At 43.5% G+C, this 26409-nt stretch overlaps 3 protein-coding genes across 5 annotated transcripts in view; 1 reads left to right on the top strand and 2 right to left on the bottom strand.

The window, feature by feature from the left end:
- Window positions 1-9023, bottom strand: part of LIMS2 (LIM zinc finger domain containing 2) — a 40022-nt gene extending 30999 nt beyond the window's left edge. For both annotated transcript variants that reach the window (XM_084292334.1, XM_084292333.1), the window contains exon 1: window positions 8888-9023. In XM_084292334.1, the coding sequence (XP_084148460.1) occupies window positions 8888-8898 (11 nt within the window). In that variant the 5' untranslated portion in view covers window positions 8899-9023. The remainder of the gene's footprint in view (window positions 1-8887) is intronic.
- Window positions 9024-10455: 1432 nt separating this feature from the next.
- SFT2D3 (SFT2 domain containing 3) lies at window positions 10456-18291 on the top strand. Of its 2 annotated transcripts, XM_084292262.1 has the most exons (4): window positions 10456-11596; window positions 14213-14301; window positions 17995-18071; window positions 18173-18291. In XM_084292262.1, exon 1 carries the CDS (start codon window positions 10537-10539, stop codon window positions 11134-11136), a length of 600 nt encoding a protein of 199 aa, XP_084148388.1. In that variant the 5' UTR covers window positions 10456-10536; the 3' UTR covers window positions 11137-11596; window positions 14213-14301; window positions 17995-18071; window positions 18173-18291. The 2 variants fall into 2 exon arrangements, with proteins under 2 accessions (XP_084148388.1, XP_084148387.1); XM_084292261.1 differs by lacking the exon at window positions 18173-18291 and having other exon boundaries at window positions 17995-18166.
- WDR33 (WD repeat domain 33) overlaps window positions 14416-26409 on the bottom strand; it is a 67320-nt gene continuing 55326 nt past the window's right edge. Inside the window, exons 17-22 of the mRNA XM_084292260.1 lie at window positions 22714-22816; window positions 21972-22434; window positions 18195-18361; window positions 17972-18064; window positions 16917-17102; window positions 14416-15127 (exon numbers count right to left, since the gene is read on the bottom strand). Coding sequence (XP_084148386.1) covers window positions 14895-15127; window positions 16917-17102; window positions 17972-18064; window positions 18195-18361; window positions 21972-22434; window positions 22714-22816 — 1245 coding nt within the window. The 3' untranslated portion in view covers window positions 14416-14894. The remainder of the gene's footprint in view (window positions 15128-16916; window positions 17103-17971; window positions 18065-18194; window positions 18362-21971; window positions 22435-22713; window positions 22817-26409) is intronic.

The following is a 26409-nucleotide window of genomic DNA, read 5'->3' as shown; positions in this document are numbered from 1 at the left end:
AATTAGGAGAGGGTTTCTCACACTTTGACTTCTCAGAGATATTAGTTGTAAAGTATCAGCATTGCTGGCAAGGTCCAAAAGAAAAATCATTGTTTGTATGAAGCAGAAGTTTATTAGGAGACCTATTCTGTGCTGACGCTACAGTTACTGTAGAAAGATTCGAAAGCATTCTACCTTCTTAGATCACTGAAGTGAATATGGATTTAATTTCCACAAACAGTTTCAGACATCTTTTGTCTGTCAAACGCCATGTTCTTATATCTCATTCTCTTCTAGATTCTAGAATTTGGGCCTGTATTACTTCCGTAAAAAAAGGTTGGATTTAACCACCAAGACAACTGGTTAAAATGCTCCAGATTCTATAATGTTACCTTCTTTTTCACACATTTGTCCCCAGGGATGCAGCACTGGTGAGAAGCTGAAAGAAAGGGCTTGTGCTTGGCCATAACGCTGGGGAAGTCGGGCAGCAGTCAGTGGGTGCTGAGCAGCTGCACTGTGCATTGCTTCCTTTGTGTGTTCTTGCATCGTCCTTATTGTCAATATTATCTTCCCTTCTTTTTTTCTGTCCTATTAAACTGTCTTTATCTCAACCCACAAGCATTTTACCCTTTTTGGCCAGATTAAACCACAACTCCAAGAAACGTCATGTGTCTGTATCAAAGAGCCAGTAGCTGAGAGAAAAACTGGAGCAATCCAGCCTCCTTCCCAGCCCCTTGGCATGGCTGAGCATTTGGGGCTTTAAGTCCTTAATGGTGATAAAGACCAAAGGAAAAAAAATAATATTTACTGGGACAATACCAGGCTATGATTCATTTCACAGATAACAACCAATAAAAATAATAAGAAGGAGGAAGTGTATCAGGTCACGAACTGCTGAAAAATAGCCCTTAGCTACACTTATCACTCTTTCGAAATCTCTGCACTGTGGTTGACATTTATCTGGATACATTTTTCAAACTAGCTCAATTTCTTTACGGTTATTATTAATAGGTTATGTGATTTTCAAAACTCAAAGTATTTTTATTAAAATTTAAAATGATTTTATTAAACATGTCCTAAAATATTGGAGGAAAAAAAAAAGCATTCCCATGTATTAAATGTGTGATACGTTGTACATTTGATAACCTGAGCAGAGTTTAATATTTTCAGAATTTCTCCTTCTGCCTTTCACCATACCTTCTTGACTGCACAGCCCCCAACCTCCCAATTAAATAAACATTATATAAATATATTATAAACATTATATAAATATATATATATATTATATATATTATATATATATATATAAATATAAATAACATACAAATGCAACTTACGTCACAATATGGAGAAAAATCTAGAGCTTCTCATTACTCACTCCTTGACCTACCAGCTACAGCAATTTGCTATTTGCAGAAGACAGATTTTAAAAGCAAAACAATGCCACTGCTTCACACACATGAGCTGAGAACAGACCTCAGTGTCCATACAGGTGGCCTGCAGGGGAAACCACCAGCAGGCAGACCTCTGCGACCAGCGGCAGCAATGGAAATCTGTTGGTATTCACACGGAAAAAATCCTGTGCTACAAGTACTTAGCAGCCCCCCTCGATGTAGTTACTCAATTCCAGTAACCCCTGACTGATTACTTCAATGTACACACGTAGCAGAGCCTTCCCCCAGCCCAGGGGAGCAGTGACAACCAAGAAGCGTGCATGTTTTGAACAGGATCTGCCTCTGGCACACCAGAAGCACCTGTTTATTATCAGGCATGTACCGCTTCACCTGCACCATGGACCTGATAAACGACTGCTCACATACGTGTTCTGTATGGCCCTTCTCCACCTCCATTAGTCAAAGGAACTACAATGACCATGTTGTGATGGGCATTCACCAGCACTGGTAAAACACATCATTCTCAAATGGGTTCATCAATTTCCACCAAGGAGCAGCAACACTGCTTTTGGATTACTGTCCTGGGTGTGGAGGAGGGACATAACCCAACAACGTCAAACAGCTGGAAGCAAATTACACGTTGAAGAATGCTGTCATCTCACATCATCTCCTTGTTCTTCTTATCATCAGGTCACACTGGTTTTGTGTTACAGGACTGTTTCTTTGCTGCTTTTTCAATGCTTATTTTCTTTTCTCTCACCACTCCCTTACGTGCTTCTTGCTCTTCCTGAGCAGCATCCTCTCCTCTCAACGGGGCTGACATTTCTTTACTGTCCTCCTACTCTAATGAGGGATGCAGGGTTCAAACCAACTGCTCTATTGCAGATAAGCATCAGGGCTATCTCTAGCTAAGAAAAGAATGAAATACAAAACTTCTGGCTGCCAGAAGAAAATCTCTTCTGCTGCATGCTCTCTGCTATTGCCAGTGACGCAGACTTCACATCCCGTAATTCTGCTGCAGCTCACAGCTCTCCCACAATGCAATAAATTACTTACATTTGAATTAATCTGGCCAGTGTTAAATATTAATTAATTTCTGCCCAAAGTTAACTTCAATGAAAATTGAGGAGACAATTACAATTTTAGTCTGAAACACAGGAAAATCACCCACTGAGCCAAGCCATGTAGGTGCCTGGGCAGACTTAAGAAGCTTTGTCTGGTATGCTCTAAACAATCTCGAGAAGCAGCTATACTGGAAGCTTCAGTTTCTGATAAACTGGACTCATTTACAAAAAGTAAAATCAACTAGCCTGCAATTTACGGAATAAACAGACTGCTGAGCCCTAAAAATCAAGGTACAGTAAAATTGTATCAGCATTTTGAAAAATGACTGCATTTCACAAACAGTGAAAGAAATACTTTATTCTCACAGTACCTAAACACTTCACCATCAACAAGACCAGCCCTGACGCTGGATCTGAACAGTCCAGCACAGTGCTTCCAAATGGGAAAGGTTCTCCATTACTGCTTTCCTGTTATTGTTAAAAACCGAAAGCTTCTTTGTCAGGAAAGTCCTTTCCTTCATAAGCCTCTTGGAAATAAAAACAGACTTCATCCCCTCTTGCTGTGTACATACAATTCCCGCTTATAAAAAAAAAAAAAAAAAAAAAAAAGGAACAACCCACCACCGAAAATGAACATGTATCAAATCTTGGAAATGCTTTGTCAACACCATTCCCTTCACCTCAGAGACGTACCCAGGTCTCCCAGCTGCTGTATCTGTCCTGCTGCTCAGGAGCGAGCCTGTGCCACTTAGCCGATCCTGCCGGCGTTGGTACAGTTTGGAGGATGCCAGCCCCTGCAGCCTCAAGCCAGCCATGGCACCCAGTGCCACTGTGGAGGGGAATGCAGAGAGGTGACCGGAGAGAACACCAGCAGTGCTGATACTCAGTGAGTCACCTTCCTTTGGGGAGTTGCCTTTACATTTTAGAAGAGCTAAAGCAGGATGCATACGCTTCTGCTCAGGCATTGTTTCTTACACTTCATCTGCCATTCTGCTACGGTCTTGAAGATCAGACAACCTCTTTCCTGTGTTCCACTGGTAATTACCTACTGAAGGCAGCACACGAGGAGTTTGCAGCAGCAACCAGTTCCGTTAGCCTGGCATACTGTACCTGTATAAATTCCATCATCCAGGAGATGACATTGTATTAAAAAAATCCTCAGTCTTCTCATAATTCATCTATTTAATTCAAGAAGACCCGCTGATCAAAGCAACAGAGACATACAGAAAAGCAAACTGAGAGCAAGCAGCAGAGCGAGCAGCAGAGTCATGCCTTCCACTTGGATGAAGCATGTTCCAAGAACCAGGAGAGTAAAGGCTCCTGCTCTGCCGACACACTGCAGCCTGCAGAAGCTGCATGCTGCAGAGGGTCAGGAAGCAGGCAGAAGGCACATAGTTGGCATTCCAGCCTCCAGAGCTCTCTGCCGAGAAGGGAACTGAGCAGGGCCCTAACCAGGAGCTCGCCCTTTCCAACGCTCCCCCTCTCCACCCGCCCCTGCAAGGGAGATAAAGGATTACAGAGCACAAAGGGCTCTGGGAGGATGAAAAGAATAAAAAGTTGGAGAATACAGAAGTCAGTTTTAATGGAGAACAATGTGCACAGCTGAATCAGTGTCATCTGATCAGCATCACCATGAGACCCATCTCAACAGTCATCACCGACAAATTATTTTCTGGTAAATTACAAAAAAGGAGGATTTTTGTAGCATGATAGCAAAATGCCTTCCGTGACTACAGTTTGGCAAGCTGTAGGAGGAAAAATAAGTAAGAGAAGGAGAAGTGATTTCATAAGTATTAGGTAAGTGTCAACCAGCAGAGATCCTTTCTGTTCTCTAAACAAAACCAGAAAGGTTTACTGGGATCCACCAGAAAAGGCACAAACAGAGAACATGATCATTTCAGTAGCCTAAAGTCTACAATTCAACCTACATGTCCTTGCAAGTTTCAGGTCTGACAGCAATCTGCCACTACTGGCTCCTGCAGATTGCATTTGTTCCTTATTCATTCCTACGTGACGGACCAGAAGAATAAATGGAACCTTATAAAATAAAAACCAGAAGATGGAAAGGAAGAATAAAAATATCCTCCAAAATGAGTCATTTTGCTGACCTTTTACAGTGATAAAACACTTTTTAATGCAATATTAAGTCACCTTTTTTACTTTTAATACAAAGCAAAATATCAAGCCACTGCACCGTTTTATCTCCCACAGCCTTAAGCAATCTGGCCAAACCTCCCCTCCCCTCTCAAACACCTAAGCTTTTACCATCCTGGCAGCTACAGAGCTATTTTACTGGTTTTCAAATAGCCAATCTTCCACAGACAACTGTGAGTCCCTTGTTCAAAAAACAACGCAAGGGGATTGAAGCGAGGGGGGAATCAAAACAATACCCATCCTGTCTTCCATCCCTTCAAACACACACGTGCTCACTCACTCCTATTTCTGTTCTTACTGCTCTGCACATAAATAGGGAAAATGTGAAAATGCGTGGTTTTGGTTTTCTTTCCCTCTTGAAGGATCGCTTTTAAGGGAGAGGGTCAATGACAAAATGCTACAGCAGATTACGTTCTGGGCCAAAGCAGAGCAGAAAGCAGCTAGATTCCTTTTAGGCACTAACAAGCAGTTCTCCTCAGGGAAGCACCTCTGTGTCCCCAGGAACAGACTATGAGGGATCCTTCAACAAGTTAAAATGCATCTGGAGAGCCTCAGAGAACAGACTTAGCTGGAAAAAATTATAACATTAAAACCACATTTTTTCCTAACCAAAAGTAGAAATGGCTGCTTATAACTCAGATGAGCCATCTGTTAGTTTGATCCAGGTACTTTCTATCCTGCACAAAGAACCTTTTTTAAATACTACCAACCTTTATACTCTCACCTCCTCCTCATCCATCAAACCTTTTTACTTGCAATTACTTCATAACATGGAGCACAAGCACAGCAGCAGCTCTCTAATGAATTAAAAAGCATCTAGTCAAAAACTGGCTAATTGTAAATAATACACCCTTATTTCTTACCTCAACTGGATTAGGAACAATCAATAAGCATATCTGTAAATGCAGCTGTTCTTCTTTTGTTGACTGCAGGAAGTACATAGGCGTATCCAGATCCCAATTAGACCAAGCATAGTGATGACAAAGATCTCTCACAAAAATAATTATACCCTGAAACATGCACTAAGGGAACGTTTTTCCTTAGGCTTTTTATTATCTTTATACTAATTTCCAAAGGCAACACAATACAGCACAGGCATTTTTTTACCTTTATGTTCCCTAAGCAACAGCACAGCAGTAAAGTCTTAATAAAATTATCTTCAATTCTGTTTTATTTCCTACTTTGAGCATTTGACAATGTTTTGCCCACTGGTCATTCACTGCTCCTCTTTCTTAGGAATGATTCTGTCACAACCAACAAAGAAAACTAGGCAAAACACAGGAGGGAAAGAGGGAAACAAAAAAAACAATACTCAAAAAGGCAAAAATTAAGAGATGGAGCAAACACACCAAATCAAGCAAGATTGATTTGAAACTGTCTTCATGCACTTAGTTGTAAAGAAGTACAGTAGCATTTGGTGCTAAAGGCACCAAAAATCATATAAATTGCATTTTACTTACCACTGCAAAATATAGAAAGGTTGCTTAGAAACATACTGTTTTTATATGTATGTATATAATATATATATATACATTATCTGTACAATCTTATCAATATACATTATCTTATCAATAGACATTATCTTTCAGAGTTTATTTCCAAACGTAGTTAAACAATACGTAAGTTAGTAAAATTAATATATATTTCCCTAATTTCTTTTGTCCTATTATCTTTTGATCTTAGTTGGAACAGCTGTGTTCAAACAGAGGCTGTTCTGTTTTTTAAGCTGCCAGCATCCCTTTAAACCACAGACTACTCTTGGCATTAGGGGCTGTAACAGCTACTTTAACATCAAGATACAGGGAAGCAAAACTGCTCTGTCAAGACATGGCATTCAGCTCTAGCATTTGCAAATTCCAGTGATCTGCTCATCAGTGTTCTCTAATAAAACACATCCTCACATACGAGCAATGTAAGCTCACAATAGGATACGCATAGTATTTGGATTTCACTTGCTAAATAATCACTTATTTTTAGTAATTTCATACTATGAATATATAGAAGTACACATCCTTCTTTGTATTTTCTGAAACCACATTTTTCCCTAATGCTAGAAATCAGTAAATCAAATTACAGTAGCTACTTAAATTCAGAAGACACACTCTGCAGCTAAAAAGGACGGAACACTTCAAAATGAAAACTGATTTTTCACCTATCTTAATCACTAATAATGCATCAGTAATCACAGTACCTAACGGTGAGTCCCTATTTGTTCCGATTTGACAAGAAAAGTGAAGCGAAAAATAATTACGTCTCAGCCCTGCACATCCTCCCTACAGTCTTCCTCGCTTTATAGAGCAAAACAAAACAAAATCATCCCCTTTGGTGTGTCAACGGTTTCAAGACTAGAGACACATTGATGTCGTATTCCTGCCTCTGGAAGGTTCCCACTGCTCAATGTTGTGGAGAAGCTCCAGCTGTGAAGCAGTTCATCTCCTTCTGGAACCTCAAAAGCCCTCAACCTCAAAAGCTTCAGAACATGTCTACGTACTGTAGGCAGATGTTGAGAACTACCACGTAACAAACATCAGACAACGTCTAGCAAGAGCTCAGCTCAGTGACCCACGGGTTGGTCCAAGGAAGCCTGTTCTCCATGCTGAGCTCCTTCCCATGACTTAGGAGTCAGACCTACACTGCTGGACACGGTGCTCACCAAACGGCATCAGTCAGGCAAGGTGCTGAGCCGTGCCAATGTTTCCCAGACACTGAAAACCAAAGGCAGGTTTCGTTTTGCTGAGAAACAGCCAGTCTAAGATGATCGCTCTGTCCTAGGAAATTCACAAGTGTTCATAATTGATGAACTTTCCATTATAAATGTTTTTGAAAACTTTAAGTAACACTTGCATTCATACAATTGACTTTTCAAAAGCAAAGCCAAGGCCTGCTCACTTTAACAACCCTCTGAAGTATGTTGGAGGGAAAGGAGGCAGAAATCCTGCGTTACTTTGCAGAACTGTGCACTCTACCCTCCCTGCTCAGCTTCCTTGGAACATTCCACCCAGCCTCATGCTTCATGTCAGAGCTTCTTATGAACACAGTAATAATTTCTTATAACTTTAAAAGGCAAGTTTCTGAAGAAGCACAGGAGAAAAGATGAGGATTGCTGTGCGCAGTCATTTCCCACTGTCCCCTGTAGTTGCGTGACTTCACCCGAGGTGAACATGTCATTCTAAACAGTCCCACACCAAAGCTGTATGGGAATAAAGCAAGTTGGGTTTTCACAGACAACACTTCCCAGGTCCTCCCTTTCTCGTCTCTATTTAGGAGCTGCATGGGTACCATGACCTGTGAACATTTAAGACTCTTCAGCCTTCCTCTAGTTTTGAGAAATTTCTGTGAACTTGTGAATACACACCTATGTGACACATCAGAAGAACAAAAAGTGGTCATTTAGACAGAGAAAAAAAAATAACCTTAAGACAGGAGGCAAAAACCAAAGTTTTTTAAGCACGTACCACCACCTATCAACAACAATCTGTCATCACAGACAGCAAAAGCAACACTGATCAAAATGATAGATGAGGACAGAACTATTCAGTGCATACTTAGCAACCCACCAAATATGAGATACATCAAGTGACTGTAAGCAGCAGCACAATCCAGACGTCAAGACTTCACACAAGAGAGCGAGTACTTAGAGACAAACTAACCTGTATCAGGGCTTCCGGTCACAAATAACAGTGCTTTAGAATCACGGTGACAGCAGGATTCAGGGTGATGACTACCCTTGAAAAACATCCTACTACTGTTGATATTATTTCTTCACGTCTTTCAAGACACTTTACAATAGCAAGCTAGTTTTAAAAATGCTTCATAATGTCTGGGTTTTATTTTACGGACGGGAAAAGAAGCGATCAGACACTAAACCACTTGTGCGACCCCTCAGAAGATGCGAGCAAAACGCTGTCCCCGCTGCTTTTCTCGTTTACATCTGTCAATTCAGGGACATTACAGAGCTCCCCAGCGTCAGACAGCGCGGGAGGAGACCCAAACTCCAGATTTAAGGACTGCTCGGACACGTATCCGCGAGGCCAGCCCGAAGCAGAGGTCACGGAGCGCACGGCCACGGGGGCAGCGGCCGGAGGAGCCGCTCGCTGTGCGGCACCGCGGGCTGCCGGGGCCCGAGCCACAGCGGGGCTGAGCCCAGAACCGCTCTGTTCCCGGCCCCGTCCCACCCTCTGCCCTCCCCCGGGCCGGGGCGATCCGCGGCGGGGCCGCCCGGCTCTGCCCCTCCACCGGGCCGGCCGCCGGCCCCGCGCTCCCGCGGAGCCGCCCCGGGGGCTGCCCCGGCCTTACCTGCCCGTCATGGCGGCGCGCCCGGGGCCCCCAGCCGCTCGGCGGGGCTCGGCTCGGCTCGGCTCGGCCCCGGCCCCGGACCCGGCGGGCAGCGCAGACCCCGCCCCGGCCCCTGGGCGTGGGCGGCAGCCGCGGCCCCCGGTGACTCAGGGCAGCCCCCCCCGGGCCCCGCGCATATTTTTCCTATAAAGGGAAGAAAAATTGAGCAACGAGGCGGCGGGGCCAGGCCCGCCTCCCGCTCCGGTGTTGGAGGGGGAAGGCAGGCGGCCATGGTCCTGCAGCCGTGACCCGGCGGGCAGTTAGCGCTGGGAAGCCAGGCGGGACATTTTCCCGAGGAAAAAATCCTCCTGCCGGCCGGGAGGGGGGTCCCACACTCGCTGTGCTCGCTTCAGACCCGCCCGGAGGCCACCTGAAACGCAGCGAGGCGGCAGCGATCCCCCGCCGGGACCCCGCTCCGGTGGCACCCAGCCCCTCCTGCCAGGGACCCAGCCGTGTCCTGGGCGCCCCAACAGCTCCGTGTGCTCCGGAGGGGTACCGCGGTGCTAACGGGGCAGGGAGCTGTTGTCGAAGCCTGCTTTAAAGCTTTATCTCGTAAGGCAGCCCGTTGCGGTATGAGCCACCGTCGCCACAAATATTCTCCTGAGCTTGGGGCTGCTGGTGGGAACTGTGTTCCCTGCGCCTCATGGTGTCCGAACATCCCATTGTTCAGCCCTCCGGTGAACATTTAGAATCATACAGGTTAATGTAGCGCTTGGGATTTTTTAATCATAGAATCATAGAATATCCTGAGTTGGGAGGGACCCTTAGGGATCATCAAGTCCAACTCTTGACACCGCACAGGTCTACCCAAAAGTTCAGACCATGTGCCTAAGTGCACAGTCCAATCTCTTCTTAAATTCAGACAGGCTCGGTGCAGTGACCACTTCCCTGGGGAGCCTGTTCCAGTGTGCAACCACCCTCTCTGTGAAGAACCCCCTCCTGACGTCAAGCCTAAATTTCCCCTGCCTCAGCTTAACCCCGTTCCCGCGGGTCCAGTCACCCGCGGGAACGGGGTTATAATGCTTTATTTAAGCAGGTAACGGATTGAGTATTTTTAGTTCTTTGTTTAAAACAGGGTAATGGACTGAGATCGATGCTCATATTTTAATGGTCGGTTGGAAAACGAGTAAGAGGCAACCTCGTTAATTAACAGCCAACAGTTCAACAGGGGTGTTGGTCTGTGGCTGCGCACACAGACGAGCTCCCAGTCAGCCCGTCCGTTTTCGTCTCCCCCGGTGTAACGGCACCTGAACGCCTCACAGCGGGCAGCGCCCGCCTCCTGGCAGCCCCCCCCCCCCCCCCGAGGAAACGTGAGGCTGCTGGGGCTGAGCCTGGGGAGCCGCGGGGCGGTGCCAGGCTGCTGCCCACCCGCACCGGCCGCCCCCGCGGGGCTCACCGGGCTCGCAGCCGCCTCGAGGGCTCCCCTCCCGCGGCGGCCCCCGAGCGCCGCCGCCGGTGCCGGTGCCGCCTCAGCGCCTGGCAGCACGGCGCAGGCGCGGCCCGCCCCGCCCCGCCGCGGATGGCCGCGATGCGAGCCCGGATGCGGCCGCCGCGTAAGATGGCGGCGGGGCGGGCGGGCGGCGCGCGGTAGCGGCGGGGGCGAGCCGGCCATGGCGGACCTGGGCCAGCAGCTGCGGGACTACCTGGCCCGGCACCAAGCCCCCGGCCCGCCCGCCGCCGGCCCGCAGCAGCAGGAGAAGGAGAAGGAGAAGGAGGAGGAGGCGGCGGCCGGCGGGGCGGGCGGCTGGCCGGGCTGGGGCTGGCCCTGGGCGGCCGAGACGGAGCCGTGCCTGCCGGGGCTGTCGCGCTGGCAGCGGCTGGCGGCGGCCGGGCTGTGCGCGCTGCTGGCCGCCCTCTGCTTCGGGCTGGCCGCGCTGTACGCGCCGCTGCTGCTGCTCCGCGCCCGCAAGTTCGCGCTGCTCTGGTCCCTCGGCTCGCTCTGCGCGCTGGCCGCCGCCGCCCTGCTGCGCGGCCCGGCCCTGCTGCGGCGGCCCGGCCGCGGCTCGGCGCTGTACGCGGCCGCGCTGTGCTGGACGCTGTACGCGGCGCTGGGGCTGCGCAGCGCTCCCCTCACGGCGCTGGGCGCCGCCGCGCAGCTCGGGGCCGCGGCCGCCGCGCTCCTGGACGCGCTGCCCGGGGGCGCCGCCGGCCTGCGCCGCCTCGCAGGGCTCGGGGGCGCCGCGCTGCGCCGCAGGGTGCTGCCGCTGTGAGCCCGGCGAGGAGGAGGAGGAGGAAGGAGGAGGAAGGCTGAAGGAGGACGCCCGCGCCGCTCGCCTCGCCCCCCGCCGGCCCGCCGGGGGCTGCTCGCGGCTCCCACCCCCCTCCCTCCCTCGCCTCACCGCCGAGTCAGCCCCGCAGCCCCGGCCCCCCCCGCGAGTACCGGACCCGCGTGGCTGCTGCGAAGCGTGAGTGAGAGCGGCGGCAGCGGGACGCGGCGGCCCGGCCGCCCCGCGTGGGACTGAGCGGTGCCCCCGCGGACACGGAGCGGGGCTCGGCTCGCAGCCAGCGGCTCTGGCGCTGCCCCCAGCCCGCGCTGAGCCCCGCGGTCCCAACACAAACTCGGTCGCTGCGCAGCGCAGCCGTCAGCCAGCCCGGACCGGTAGTGAACACGAGCACTGCGTGCCCATAAACTGCATAGAGAAAGAAAAGCCGTCTTTAAAATGCCGTCCAGTAAGTGAAACCAACCGTGGTGGGGCTGCGGGTCACGACGCCTAGCCGTAGCTGTGAGGGGAGTCTGGCTTGCATGGCGGTGGGCAAGGGACAGGTGCTAACCTTAGGGCTGCCGTACAGCTGCTGTGAGGTACCAAATACTCGGACCACAAAGGGATAGCTTCATCTTTTAAGACTTTCTTCTGGATATATGTTTCTTTTTCACTTTTTCAAACTGGTCAGGAACCGCTTGCTGTCACAGCATGACCTTCAAGAACAGATCTGCTGCTGGTCGGAGCTTGCTTCAGCCAGCATAGCTCTGTGTCAATCCAGAAACCAAGCAGCTGTACAAAGGTGGCTGGCGGTCCCTGGTGAGTGCTTGGTACTTCAGTGCATTGCTGCAGGTAGATGGAGTGCCTGGCCTAACCAACTCCAAGCCCCAGTGGCTGTCTCATTGAGTGTACGTGCCTCACATACAACACAGAGCCAAACACTGCAATACACGTCCGCTATCGCTATGTAGGGTTTAACCTATCAACATAATAGCTGCTCTTAATTAAACCAAAATTGTTAAATGGAAGTACTTAAATGTACATAGATTGTTTTAATAAAACTCTTTGTGTACCAAATGTCAGTATAGACATTCAACTACTGGTCACTTTTTTCCTAAAAATGAAGGTCAGAGCCATTTGGAATAGCATTAAATTAGTTTTCTTACTTTTATAACTCCTAAGCTATAGTATATAAAATTATTCTTATTTCTAACATCAATATCAAAGTAAGTGTTAGACGAGGTGAAGCTGTAAGCAGGTAGAGTGTAAGGATTCTACGTGCAGTGCTGGTGAAAGAACTTCACCTGGAGAGGACAGAAGCATATTCCCATTAAATAATTTCATCCATTTTTCAGCAGTCAGACTGGGAACCTTCTTCTGTCTCCTCTGATATGCTGTGGTCTTCAAGATTTTATATGAAAGCTAGCTAATCCAGTTTTCTCGACTGTTTTTGCACCTTCCATGGCCACAGAATACTTCAAAAATTCTACCTAATTTAAAAAGCTGGCACTCATGAAGAATGTAACACCAAGTACAATAAGTGTTTTCCATTTTGTCTAAATACAGAAACCTGTGTTGCCTGTTACTAGGTACACTCATTTTTTCTTGCAGAGGACTGTAGCTTAATTAAGGGCCAAAAGCTCATCCTCTAAATCAAGTATTCTAACTACTAGCAGAGTCACTTTCAGCCGCGTATGCAAAATACATAGGGCTTATATTAAAAAAAAAAAAAAAAAAAAAAAGGCTTTCTCCTTTGCTGATGATTAAATTGTCAGCATTAATCATCGAAACCTAAAAGCAATCCTAACTTAAAAGTGATCCTACACCAAAAGCAACCACAGCCCCTCTACAGGTAGAGGTAAAAGCAACGTATTTTTTTTTCCCTCAAAGGAAAAACTGTCACATTAGGTGTATCTCAGCTTTTTCCCCAGTCAATTCCTTTCAGATTCCTTTCAGTTAATTACTGTAATTTTCACGTGCCATTTTGCACACTACAAGTTAAAAACTAAGAAAAAAAAAACTAGCCATGACCAAATCAAGAGAACAGCAGTTTAGCATCTACACTTTGATCTCTTTAAAAAAGGTAGATCGTAAGGACTTAAGTCAGTCTTTAAAAAAAAAAATGTGACAGCTGCTGCGTATTGCTAAGTTGTTGCAGTGCCTTTGTCAGCTACGGAGCTACGTTGCCTTATTATCATGAATATTCTAACAGCTTTAAACTAAAAGATGGTAGATTTAGATTAAACATTTGGAAGAAATTCTTTACCATGAGGGCGGTGAGGCACTGTCCCAGGCTGCCCAGAGGAGCTTGTGTTTGTCCTATGCCTGGAGGTGTTTGAGGCCAGGCTGGATGGGGCTGGAGGCAGCCTGGGCTGTGGGCAGGTGGGGCGGAACTAAGTTGTCTTTAGGGTCCCCTCCAACAGAAACCATTCGTTGAAATTCAAGTGGAGAGAGAAAAAAAAAAAAGAAAAAAAGCCAAGTGGTGATAGTTTTTGCTATACTTTGTCCTATACTTTTAATTTAGGACCTTTTTGAGAGCTGCCTTTAGAGTATGTCCTTACGTAATAAACTTTTCATTCAGGCTTTAGACATTAAAGGAGCCTAGTGACTGGAGATGATTGATATGAACAGTTTATGGGGAAATTGGAAAGTCGTGGTTGGTAAGCAGCTTTATTATGAAATGTGGGAAATAGAAATAACTTCTGCTCATCTCCCCCCCAGTAAAACTAGGGAACCATACCCTAAAAGTATTTGGAAATGTTAAGATGAAAGCCATCAACTATCAAGGTTTGCACTTCAGTATTTGAATGGATCACTCTGCTGGACACCCGTATCTTTAAGCGATGTATGCTACAGCCACTGTAAAACATATGCATCCATATTAATCAAGCTCCAAAACTTCTTCCCCAATTTCTTTAAGTGTAAAGTGTTTTGCTCCTGCGAACACATGTATTTGACTCACCCAGATGAAGTGTAGAATGACAATACTTGTCATGCTGTCTGTTTTGCTAGTGGGCCAGGTTATAACTCACACTATGTCTATGACAACTTTTTCTAAACGGTGTTCCACGTTTTTCTCTTTCAGGGTGATAGACTAGCAAGCAGCGGTGATTTCCTGTGTTTTGGAATTTTAACGTCAGCACCACTTGTTTTCATAGACAGCTGTGTCTAAAGGTGAAAAAAGTTCTCTATACATGATAAACCAAAAAACTAGGAATAAGCTATTAGTATTTTAAACAGTTGAGATTGCAGGAGGTAGTTCTGTTGTTCCATCTGATACACAAGTTTGCTTAATGATGACACTTTATAGTAATAGGTGAGTAAAGAATCACACAGCGTTGACTTTTTCATTAATTTTTGCACAAATTACATTCTGTATTCATACAAAAAACCAACGTAACTCTTCTGACAAACTGTACATATAGAAACAAGTTTCTGTCTGGAGGTGAACTGAAATCTGTGGAGGTGCTCCATGTCTCAACACTAAAAAAAATTCCAGCTCTTCACAAAACAAAGTAGGTAAAAGAAGGTGAGGAAAACAGGGATGGAGAGGACAAAACAGAAAGCTAGCTGCAATACTGCAGCTAGTAGCAGTTGGCTGATCTAGGAAAAGACCCTTGTTAGGAACTAATTAATGCACATTCAGTTATCCCAGTTAAGAATCCAGGTTTGTGTTGTTGCAGGGTTACTTTCTCTTTGAGTCCATAGTAGCAGTCTATTTAAATATTGTCCAGCAAGGACTGGGTGTGACCCAGTCAAAGCCTCTTCTATCGGCCTCTTCCACCACCCCTAGATGCTCCTCTTCTTGACTGACCAGAGTTCATGTTGTTTCCTCGTCCCCAATTACTTCCACTCCTTCCTCCTCTAGAAGGGTTATTGCCTCCTGCAGGTCCTCCACCAAAAGCTTCATCTCTGTGGAATCCATCATGATGGTCTCCATCTAAAGAATTAGACCTCCCAGATTTTGGCACTCTCTGTGATGGTCCTGAATTGCCACGTCCTAAAAATGAAGCACAATGTTACTGATTTTGAAGTGAAGCCATACTTCTTCTCAGACACACTGTTGCTTAGGTAGCTCTCTGGTGGTACAAACAGTCAGAAACTGAATATAGTTGAGACCTACAGTTTTTTGCCTGCTCCCTCTATCCATTTTTTTCTTAAATAGATTCAGTATCTCCGTGACAGTCCAGAAGATGGACAGCAATCAAACAATTCTTTGGGGATTATAGGAGATTATGTCTGATCTAGTCAGCAAGTACTTAAATAAGTCAGATCAACGATAGTTATAGTGTCCTCAAAACTGCCAGGCATACCTGATTGTTATCCTTCAAGACCATCTGTGGTTCTTTGTATGTGTTTATTGCAAATTTTTTTTTTTTTCTCCTAAACACAACATTGCACTGATGGATCAGTTGAGGTTGGTGGTGAGAACAATGAGTAATGTTACTGTTAGATTCCTTTTTTTTTTTTTTTCTAGAAATAATGGGAAGATGCTTGATTTTATTACTATGTGTGAATATAAACTACACAAGCTCTTACTGCCAGGAACTTCAGGATTTTCTACTTCTCATAGATCATTTTAGTACTGATATGTAAGTTAAAATCATAATTAAAAAACAAACAAACAAACAAACAGGTCATTAGCCCTAAATAACAGAAGCAGTGTTTTCAAAAAATAAATGGTAAAAGTGCTTTATGGACATACACGCTATGGCTAACAGGGAAAACACAACATTCTGTTTTGAAAGGAAAAATGATATAGAGGGAGTTTACCAGTGGAGTTTTACTAAGAACATCTGTGAAGTAATGATGAAACCTGCTGTTAATACAAGATCGGAAATACAGTCCACACAGAGGATCAGCACACACTCTAAACTAGATGAGCTTCAGAACTACAATAACAGAAGCAGGATGACATTGAATGGCATCAAAGGCAAAGCTGTGCAGCAGAGGGCTGACAAAAATGTCAACTATAGGCTGGCAGCTCAACATTTGGAAGCAACTGAGAAGGATCAGGGTTACTAATCACTACAAAACAGTGGGTAATCAATATAAGGACATTATTTAAAAAGATAACGGCAATCAGATTTATAAGAAAAGGGGCCAAGAACTGGTGTGGGGCTAAGATTATTTTGGAAACTGGATACACAGTCATAGGCTATGAACCAGCTCTTAGACTCAAAAGAAAATACTTCGCGGGTTGCAGTAGCTAACTGAAGAAAGTGTCATGTGAATGTTCAGTAATAGTTAAAAAGTCAGATGTGATTATCAGGAGCTATTAGGAAAGAATGGAGGAAATACAATAAAACCAAGTGAACTGAAGAAATTAATGGTTAAACCACATCTTAAATAGTGTGTGCAATTCTTTGTTACCCCATTTGAAAGTGAAAAAGATACAGGCAAGGTAATAAGGATAGTAAAAGATACAGAAAAGCGTTCCAGAGACAAAAGATGAGCAGATCAGGGCTCTGACATGGAGAAGAGCTAGTTCAGGTTGGAAACGTGAAGTTTGATACAGTAAGAGGTGACATTCAGAGATAATAAAGATCAATTAAAATGGAAGACATCAATGAATTTAATTAGTGAATGACAGGCTTCAAACAAGAGAAAAGCAGTATTTTACTTTTTAAAATGTATTTAAGAAAACAATGCAATATTAAGTTCCAGAGCTGCATCTCTGTGTGTTGTGTATGTCAAGAGTTTATGCTTCTTAAAAAAATTCTGAGTGAGACTACTGTTGAAAAATGTGCCAGTGTTACGTAAGGTTTTCGATATAAGGGACTTCTTACCTTTGCCCCTCTCCTCTGGGGGTCCACCTGGAGCATCCATTTCTCTGTGGTCAGAGGTCCCTGGTCCATCGTGCCAGGGACGTTTACGTGGTGGCAATGAGGCCATGTCCATGCCCTGGAGCGAAGAAGAACGTTCTCGGTTAGCTGGAGAATGCCCGTCATGAGGAGGATGATCTGGACGAGGACCTGATCATGAGAAAAAACAGGATCATTAAGTAGTGTTCATCTGATCATTCTCTCTCATTTTCAGAGGCAGTCATATAAACGTACACACTTTCCATGCTATAGGGCACAAAATTTTGAGTTAGAATTGCATAAAGCTTTCCCCACCTGCTAAAAAGGCAAACAAGCAAACACTGGATGAGTAAAAGTTGCAAGAAATCTAAAGATAAGAAAGTTTTAAAAGATGATGAGGAAGAAAGAAGTGAAGGATTTAAAGCTTTCTTTTCAGTATATTTTCATGCATTTTAAAGATGATCACAAGTTCCTTTCATGATTCACGTGTCACTTGTGCTCACTTTTTCCATGACGTTCTAAATTTCAGTTTTGACCCTATATGTAATTATATACGTTCCTTTAGTAACACAAATATTAGTATCAATATGCTGTCACACGTTGCAGCTAAAAACATTATTTTTGCAAACAATAAAGACGATGGCATCAAAGCGAAAGATTCCTATTGGCATTAGTATATATATCAAAAATCTACAAGTTATGCCGCAGTCACCCACAGGTGAAAAACAACATGCAGCTTTGGACTGTATAAGATTTCAACTTAAGATTTTAAAACCACAAACATTTTTTATTCAGTGAGACTGCTGCATTTAGTGACAGTAAAATTGTAGATGGTTAAGTGGTTTCTAAAGTTAGAAGTCCAAGGAACTACCTTTTGTTTCTCTGGTGATAAAAGACTAACAGTGAGCATAAGAAGTACAGGCAAAATAGTGACATTTTTCTTGAAGTGATTATGTTTTAGAAGTCTAGTCTATTGTTAGAAGCAAACCTCAACTTTTTTTTTTATATATATATATATATTTTTTTTATTATTTTTTTACCTGGTTCTCTGTTTCCATCCCAGGATTCTGGTTTCCGCCCACCTTCAAAGCGTGGAAATTCATCGGGAGTAGGAAGTAGACCCTTCCGGCCCCCTGAGCAGTAAGAGATGCAGGGAACAAGAATGAGAAGAGACATCGTATTAATGAAACTACTGTAATTTGCCCAAGAAATGTCTTTGGTTCCTTATCCTTGTATCTCAGTGTGGAAGAATGTTCCCCTCACCTCTGAGTGCACCACGACCTCGCCCCCGAACACCATGGTCCCTTCCTCTTGAGTTTTCATCTGGAGAGTCAAAAGTGTCATCTGGCCCAAAATCTTCAGGACCAGGAAAGCCATCTCTCCCCCTGGGTCCCCGGCCCTCATGTCTTGAGGGTCCTCCTCTTCTGAAGCTACAAGAAAGAACATGGTACAAAGGTGGTTTATAGGCAGAATTTACATGGATAATCTTGAGACAGCTTCAGCTTAATAATCCTTTTCTGAACTGTTTCACTTAATACTTATAGCACCATACAATCATTCAGATAGGATTTGTGGGTGGAAAAGTGCTTATTTTCTGCCCTTGAGAACTTCGTTTTAATATTTTTCCTCATTTTCTTCTGCTGTGTCGTTTTTTTCACACAAGAAAAAATATTGTCAAATATATTGCATTAATTTAATGAAAAGGGAAACAAAAAATCACTGAGTGATGATAGATATAAGGTAAGGTAAGGAAAAAGACAAGTGAATTTCCCTTAGCTGTGATGGTCTTACTTTCCCTTCCCTTTTAATGATAAAAACAAAGTGAAAAAATGCAAGCAATGAGAGTCAAGGCTACAGTGAACATTCCAGCATAAATTCCTGTCGATTTTGGACTCTTGCTAGAACATTATCTTATTCATCCCATTCTTTGAGGATTTTTTTTAAAGTTTACAGATTCAGGAAATGATTCTAGACTGTACTTGGCTCTGTAGGAATGCTGATCGCTGAGCAGTGTGCACAGTGGCCTTTACAACCTCAAGAGCAGCTTATCCAACCGCAATAACGAATAATTTTGTTTTGCAAAATGTAGTTATGAGCCTGAAGTCAGTAATATCCTTCTTGTAAGTACCAGGGCATCTTCAGTAATTTGATAGGACTGGGTTCTGCGTCTCATCTGAAATCAGTATAGTTCCTCCAGTATCACACTGGGGCTTTAAACACAGACCTTCAGAGAGGAGAACGGTTCCTTCTTAACTGTCAGTGCCACTTCAGGTAAGCCTACAGATGGCTGCATGAATGCCAGCAGGTCTGGTTTTTACAGTACCAGTTTAAACACTTGTAGTGCTTGTCAGACTGCATATATGCTCTGTGTATTACTGCGACTCCAGAGGTGCGCAGTACCACCAGCTGGTAGGGCTCTCTCAGGTTACAGCTCAGCTCCTACAATTTCTGTGCAAGCACAGGGGGATGTTTAGGTGGCGTAGGCACAGTGGTTCGGGAGTCCTCACAGTGCGTTCCCACACTGCTCCTGCCCACCCCTCAGTGACAGCAGTGATAATGCTGAGCTCTCTCTTTCCCCGTTCACACTGATGCCACCCCCCACCTCCCCTCTTCTCCCAGTTACACACTGGCCAAACTGTAGCACCATAATATTCAGGTGGTCGTGGCTTTGTGCAGCATCCCCTTCCCCAGCTCATTAACGACACAGTGCATCCTATTACAAGCAAAACTTTAGATACTTTTATTTAGAATTTTAACAACATTAACCTTTTAATTACAAATTTAAATATTTTAACAGTAGTCATAACACAATACAATATTTTTAAACTTTTACATTTTTTTAATTAAAAACAATAGGTCTGTCTCCACCTCCCAGAAAACAAACACAATACAGAAAGGAGGCTGCTGTGCCTGTACAGCAACAGTGGATGGAGGGAGTGCTGTATATGGACAATGAACCATTTTACATTAACCTGGATTATTTGTGAAAACAAACTGAACAGTTTCAGGTACAAATGGTTCAAATAACCACATAGCAATGTTGTTTAGCCTTGAAACAGCACAGTCCTCTAGATACTCTTTAGAGGGTCTCCCATTTTTAATACTGACTTGGTGTGATTCTGCTTAGCTTGTAAGTTACCAAGATTTGCAACACGAGGTCCCATGGCTACCAGGAATAGGGCCTTGCCTTTTATTTCCAGGCAACCTCATGGACAAAGTTTAGCTCTGAAATCTATCATGCCTATGCCTGACATAGCCACAGCTCCTAATATTGTGTTTTGTATCTCCTTTTTCACTTTTTCATATCAGTCACATGTAAAACCCTGCCTTGTATAGGGCTCAGTTCCTGTTTGACTGCTCTCAGATCTTCTTCCTTGAGGCCTAGGACCTTAATGTACAGAGCTATACACTGCAGATTAGCAGGCAGGAAGAGGCAGGTCTCTGCGGTAGAAGCATCGTGTTGATAGGCACAGGTAGAGTAAGAACAGGACAGGGATGAAAAGGACGGGAAATTAGAGAGAAACACACATACATACACTTCCCTCTCATGCTTGATCAAACCAATTACAATCTAAATTCCAAACCAAGTCAGCTAAGTGAGTAGTTGGGGTTCTTAGGTTCACTTGAGCATCTGCAGTAAATGGCATCTAATTCACCTTCACTCAGATGAATTCGTTAAGCTTGTAAGCACAATAAGCCTTTTATAGCCCTGTGCTGACTCTCTTTAAACTAAATGGTCTGTACCAAACACTTGCACTGTGACAAACAGACTCTTGTTAGTTCAGAAGTCAGATTCATGGGTCAAAAACATTCCTGGACTCTCTTCCTGAAACCTTTTTAAAATCAGGATAATAATAAAAAAAAAAAATACTTCCCAGTCCCTACACATTTCCAATATAAGATCCAAAAGTCTCTACTGAGCTTCTAAAAATGTTGTCTGCTATGTCTTTTAGAATTATATAATGCAGACCATTCAGCTTGGATTCTATTTTAACTTTTGTTTTTTTAAATGGCTTTAATTGTTACCTTCTTTTAGTTACTGTTCATTTCTTTTCATACTCTTCACACAAAAGGAAGGTACATCTTTACAGAGCTAGGTAGAAAATAGCTAAAAGAAGAGCTGTATAGATGCAAAGTAAAAGGAATGTAAGAAAATGATTAAAAAGGCAACTAAAACACACAAAATTCACATTATGTGGAGACCACAATATATTTGTACAAGTACACATTTTTATACACGTGGAGTTGGTGGTCAGTGAGAGGCTTAGACCTGGGAGGCCAAATTTAACTCCGTTAAACTAGCATAAATCTGGAGCAATTTCAATGACAGGTAATCTTGCCAGCTGAGTAATTCCTCCATATTTACAGTAATAACTAGAAGCAAAGTCATCCCTTTGTGATTTATTTGGAAATTGCGAGCAATGACATGGACATTGCTATAAACTAGATTATTTTTGAGTTCTTCGTTTGGCATTAAGAAATCAGTCAGAAAGAGAAATAAAATACCTACAAGCAAAAACATGAGAAAATAGTCTCAACAGTCCAACAGATGCTGTAGCTCTGCCCCTTATATTTGATAGTAGGATCACTGTTCCTGCTCCTTACAAGTATATTACATCTCATTCTACAGTCTCCACAGTCATCCTGTGGTTTGTGACTGGAGACAAGTCTCAAATTCCACTTCTAGTGTTCAAAAGTCTGTTACTTTAACCTTCAAGTTTCCTCTCAATTTTCATCAAAACGATCTCAAATCTTCATCCTGTGTCACTGGATCTTCTCTACAAATTTCCTCCCTTCTCTTTACTTACTGTTTACAGACACGGAAGCTGCTGTGTACAATGACCATTTTTCAAGTTTTCTTCTATTACTGAATGATTTTATGGACTCTATACTCAGGTATATTAGAGTTTTCATTTCCTTATTGGTTTCCAGTTTATAAATCTGAAACAGATAGACTCCTTAATGACAAGGAAACCAGGAAAAAAAAGAATTCCCTCCATTCACCCCTTACCCAAAAACAATGAGTTGACATATCCTTACCTCTCATCTCGTCTTCCTCGGAACCGTGCATCCTCAGGATCCCGTGGATATCTATCATCTGAAGGTCTCCTTCCTTCCCAAGCACCAGGAGGGCCACGGTTTGAACCCCCTCCTTCAAATTCCCTGTGATCAGGAGGAAAGGGAGGCCCAGGTCCACCTCGTCTCCATTTCTCATCTTGCAATGGTGGGCCTCCTCTCCCCTCAAATTCCCGTAATCGATGGCCAAATCTCTTATCTGGATGGAAGTCGTCACGGAAGTCATCTGGTCGATCAAAGTCATCATGGAAATCTGGGTGAGGTCCTCGTCTATCTGGCATGCCCCTGCTGTCTCTACCATCACCCCACTCCTGGCCACCTCGAAACAACCCTCTCTCAGGCCCATGATCAGGACCACCACTGTTCTGGTCGTGCCTTCTATCTGAGAGAGGGCCCATGTGATGGTTTGGTGGACCACGGGAGTCACCTTGAGGGAAAAAATCATAGCAGATTTCTGTAATGTTTTCTAAAAATGCTCTAGAATGCTCTAGTTTGTACAGTTCTAGAAAGCATACACCACACATTTCACATTAAACAATTTTTGGGGAAAAACTTTTCCTCTGTATTCCAGCCCAAGCCTACAGAAGCTTCCCTCTCAGCAAAGGCCCTTTGTTCTGCTGCACCCTTTTCTATCTAGAGGCGCTGCACTTCAACAGCTTCCTTTTGGAGAATTACTCACAGAAGAACAGACAACGTATTTAATTACCTTTATTGAGACCAGGTCCTTGGTTGTGAGGGCCGAGACGACCTTGTCCTCCCTGCTGCCCCAGTCCTGGTATCAGTGGTGGAGGACCTGGGTTCTGCCCGTCCTATTAGCATATAACAGGAGAAGCCATATGAATTAGCATGCATGAGCATTTTTGCTTTTAAGCATTTCCTAAGGGGGTAAGCCAAATTTATTTGCTTAAACAAAGACCACATCTTCTTACAATAGGAACAGCTGATTTCCCAGTGGTTTCAGCCTCATTTTTCAGAGGCTCACATCACTAACACTTTTCCTTCCCTGTCTGAGCAGCATACATAATTTTATAGAAAATTTAACATTTCAAAGGCTAACTTTTTATCCATGACAACCAAAGATGATAAAAGCTCACGTTTTATCTGCCTGTTCGAAAAGACAAGGGAACTGTGTATATTTGTTTGAAAAATACAAGTACTGTTTTTTATGCTGTTATAAAGCTACATGGACCAAAAGCTTGCTTTGGAAATGAACAAAAAAAAAATGGAACAATAAAAAAATAAGAATATTAGCAATGTTGGGGTGGGGGAATAACCACCAACTACTGCTGGTGGTATCACAGAATCTCTGTTCTAAACTTGTGTAAATGCTTAACATGGAAATACATGAGTTTAATTTTTAACGTGGTGGTCAATTTTGTTTTTCCTGATTCTAAAGTTAAAATCAAAAGAAAAGTATTAAAACCCTTAGGATGCTTGGCTAAGCACAACGAGACAAGTTGTTAATGGGTTATTAAGCAATGGCAGGTCTAAAAGCAGAAGCTGCAGTCACCTGCTATTCTCAGGCACAAACACAGTAAGCAGAGGTTTGTGAAACTTTCAGCATCCCAAAGAAAAACTAAAGTAGATGTAAAGCCTTTGGTTATTTTTATCTTCTTTTTTTGTTTGTGGATTTTGAAGGATAAGGTAGTGTTCTTTAAATTCCACCACTGTTACGGACCCCTGAAACATTTCTCTGCAGGTACCAAATTACGCTGGACCCAATATGAAAACATGGCTGGGAAACAACATGGTTGAACTGTCTCATTCTGTCTTTCAGCAGGAAAGGCCAGATAAAAAGTCGACACCTGGGGACTATATTTGACTGAAACTAGAAAGGGGCATGTACACAACTTACTGCCCAGCAATATTATCCAACAATAAAAATGTATCACTGAACAAGACAGTTGAAATGTGCACGATTGGTACACAAAACCTTTTATGTTGATATCACCAAAAAAAAAATCCTCCCTAAATCACATACAAGAGAACCCTAAACACAGAGTATTTTTTCCTAAAACATTTCAAGTGAGAGATTTAGACTTGGCTTTCATTTTGGCCTGCAAAATGAAGGCCATTCCAGATGCAGGCCGTTTGCAAACACACTGACAACTGCACTTCCTTGTTGTAATTGTACTGATTCAGCTCTCCAGGAATCAAAGTTAAATGATTTTCATGGTCTGAGCCTACTTTTGAGTAATCCTGCTATTTGGGTGTATTTTTGTGTGCTGCAGAGTAGCAGGAAGTTCATTTGAGCATTTTTCCCATCATAGCTTGAAATGCCGTTTTTATATACTGTTTTTATATTCTTGAACTTTTATATTGAACTGCAGTATAGGTGACCAAAAGCACACAAACATGTACTACAAACATCACCTTTGCATTGAGTATTTTTGTAATGCATTTTGGGGGGGGAAAAAAAAGGCTTGTTTCCAATGTTTATTAAAGAAAAAAGCACACAACTTTCCTAGGGAATGAATGACAACTTGAGTCCAGAACAAATAAAATGCCTGCCTAGGAAAGATCCAGCTCTCACGGGGCTTCTGCCATTCCTGACCAAAACCTTGCTGGAGTTTTATAATTTCTGATGTATTTAACATATGTTAACTAACAATAAAGTCTTGAACTTCTTAAACTGTCACTGTTTAACCAAATCATTATTTCTTAGTACTCGCTACATGAAGTTCACTAGCGTTTGCCAAAACCCTCTATTCCAAGCAAACTATGCTTTGATGAGATAGACAGAACCATCACAATGCATTTTTACATGCTTTTAATTTTAAAATACATTATGAGTCCCAAAATTGTTACGGAAAACTAACTTGCACAGTTCGGAAGGACGGACTGCACCCAGAGCAGCCACCAGCCCCTGGAAGCGGCCGTGTTTGAGCTGCCTCCCGCTGCTGCACAGCCTGATCGGGGCTCCCTGGGGCGTGCTGAGGTTCTGCACAGTGCAGGTAAGCTGGAGAAGCAAACAAAACTCTTCCACCTTACTGGCTTGTCTGGCCTCTGCGTGCAAAGAGCACAGACACTTCATGACAGCTATCTATAGTAGTTAAACGTATGTGCCCAAGGGGAAGAGAATGTTTTGTATTGATCCAAAGAAAAAAAAATGCATTTCAACTAAAACACAAGTTCCCAAAGTTTTCCACTATGTAGACGAGACTCACCTAAGCAGCAAGCGAGATGCACGTCTAACCAGAAGGATTAGATATCAGACAATCAACTATTCTGAATTAGCAATAGCAAAAAAAAGGCTCCAAAGTACTTCTGCCAAACTGGCAACATTTATCCATCTGCATTTCAGTACCAACGTGCCTGTCTCCAGAACACAATTTTGCCATATCTCAGTCAATTTCCTTCTCAACCAGCTTTCTGTTCCGTTAAGTATTTGCAGAAAGTAGCAGATCCCACGTTCAGGAAGAGATGTGCATCTCGCCTACACATCTGCAGTAAACCTCTGCAGGTAACGGTGCTATCTTATCCAGAGATTAACCTTTACAAATACGCAGTATTAATTTCACAAGCCCTCGATGAAGCAAATAAATATTCCTACTCTGCTGTTATTGCAAAGGAAGGTCAGTAGTTTGTACAAATTTACAGAAGAGAAATATCAAATTTAGGACCAAAAAAAAAGTCAAAGTTTACTGTTAAAGATTTCCAAGGTAGGGAACTACCATTATAGTCATATTACGCAGAAGCAAACAAGACCAAAACCTGACAGGAACATTATGAATTTTAAAATCTGTTCATTTATAAAGACATTAGCTTCCTAAAGCTAACAGGAAGGAAAAAATGGTCAACTTTTTTTTTTTTTAGTATTAAGACTTCCAGAGAGCAGTATTTAGTGAAAATAACTGTTCATCTGTCACAAGCAACTTCCTGAATTCTGACCCAAGTGTTAACAGCAGGGTCAGACGAGGACAGCCCAACACATGCATGTAAACACACACATGCTCAGTAAGGATTTTTAGATAGAGAAATTAGTCCCCTTAGGATACCAGCAAAACCCACAACTGGTAGCATGCATTAAATGAGTAATACTTGTGGGACCAATTCCTGTTCTCTTAACTTGGATGTTTCTGAAACCTCAGTGACACATTTACAGATGTCCGCAGGAAGTTATTGCTGATACATAAGAAAAAATACTCAAACGAATACACAATTTGTAGGCTACTCTGATCTCTGAAGTCTAACCACTGACAAAGTTCATTTCAATGTCATCACACATTATTGTGATTGGTGCCGGACTCCACACAAAGTATATCCATATCTGTCCAAAGCTTTAGCTAGAAACCGTTCAGTACAACTCGAAGAGTTATTTTTGTTTTAAAAAAAATCCACATTACTTAAAGTCGTGTAAGTAGATTTGTTTCCCAAACATCCCCTTCAAAATTCACCTTAA

Source organism: Netta rufina (assembly GCF_964035555.1).
Source record: "Netta rufina genome assembly, chromosome: 9".
Lineage (NCBI taxonomy): Eukaryota > Metazoa > Chordata > Aves > Anseriformes > Anatidae > Netta > Netta rufina.
This window is presented reverse-complemented; position numbering and strand designations above follow the sequence as displayed.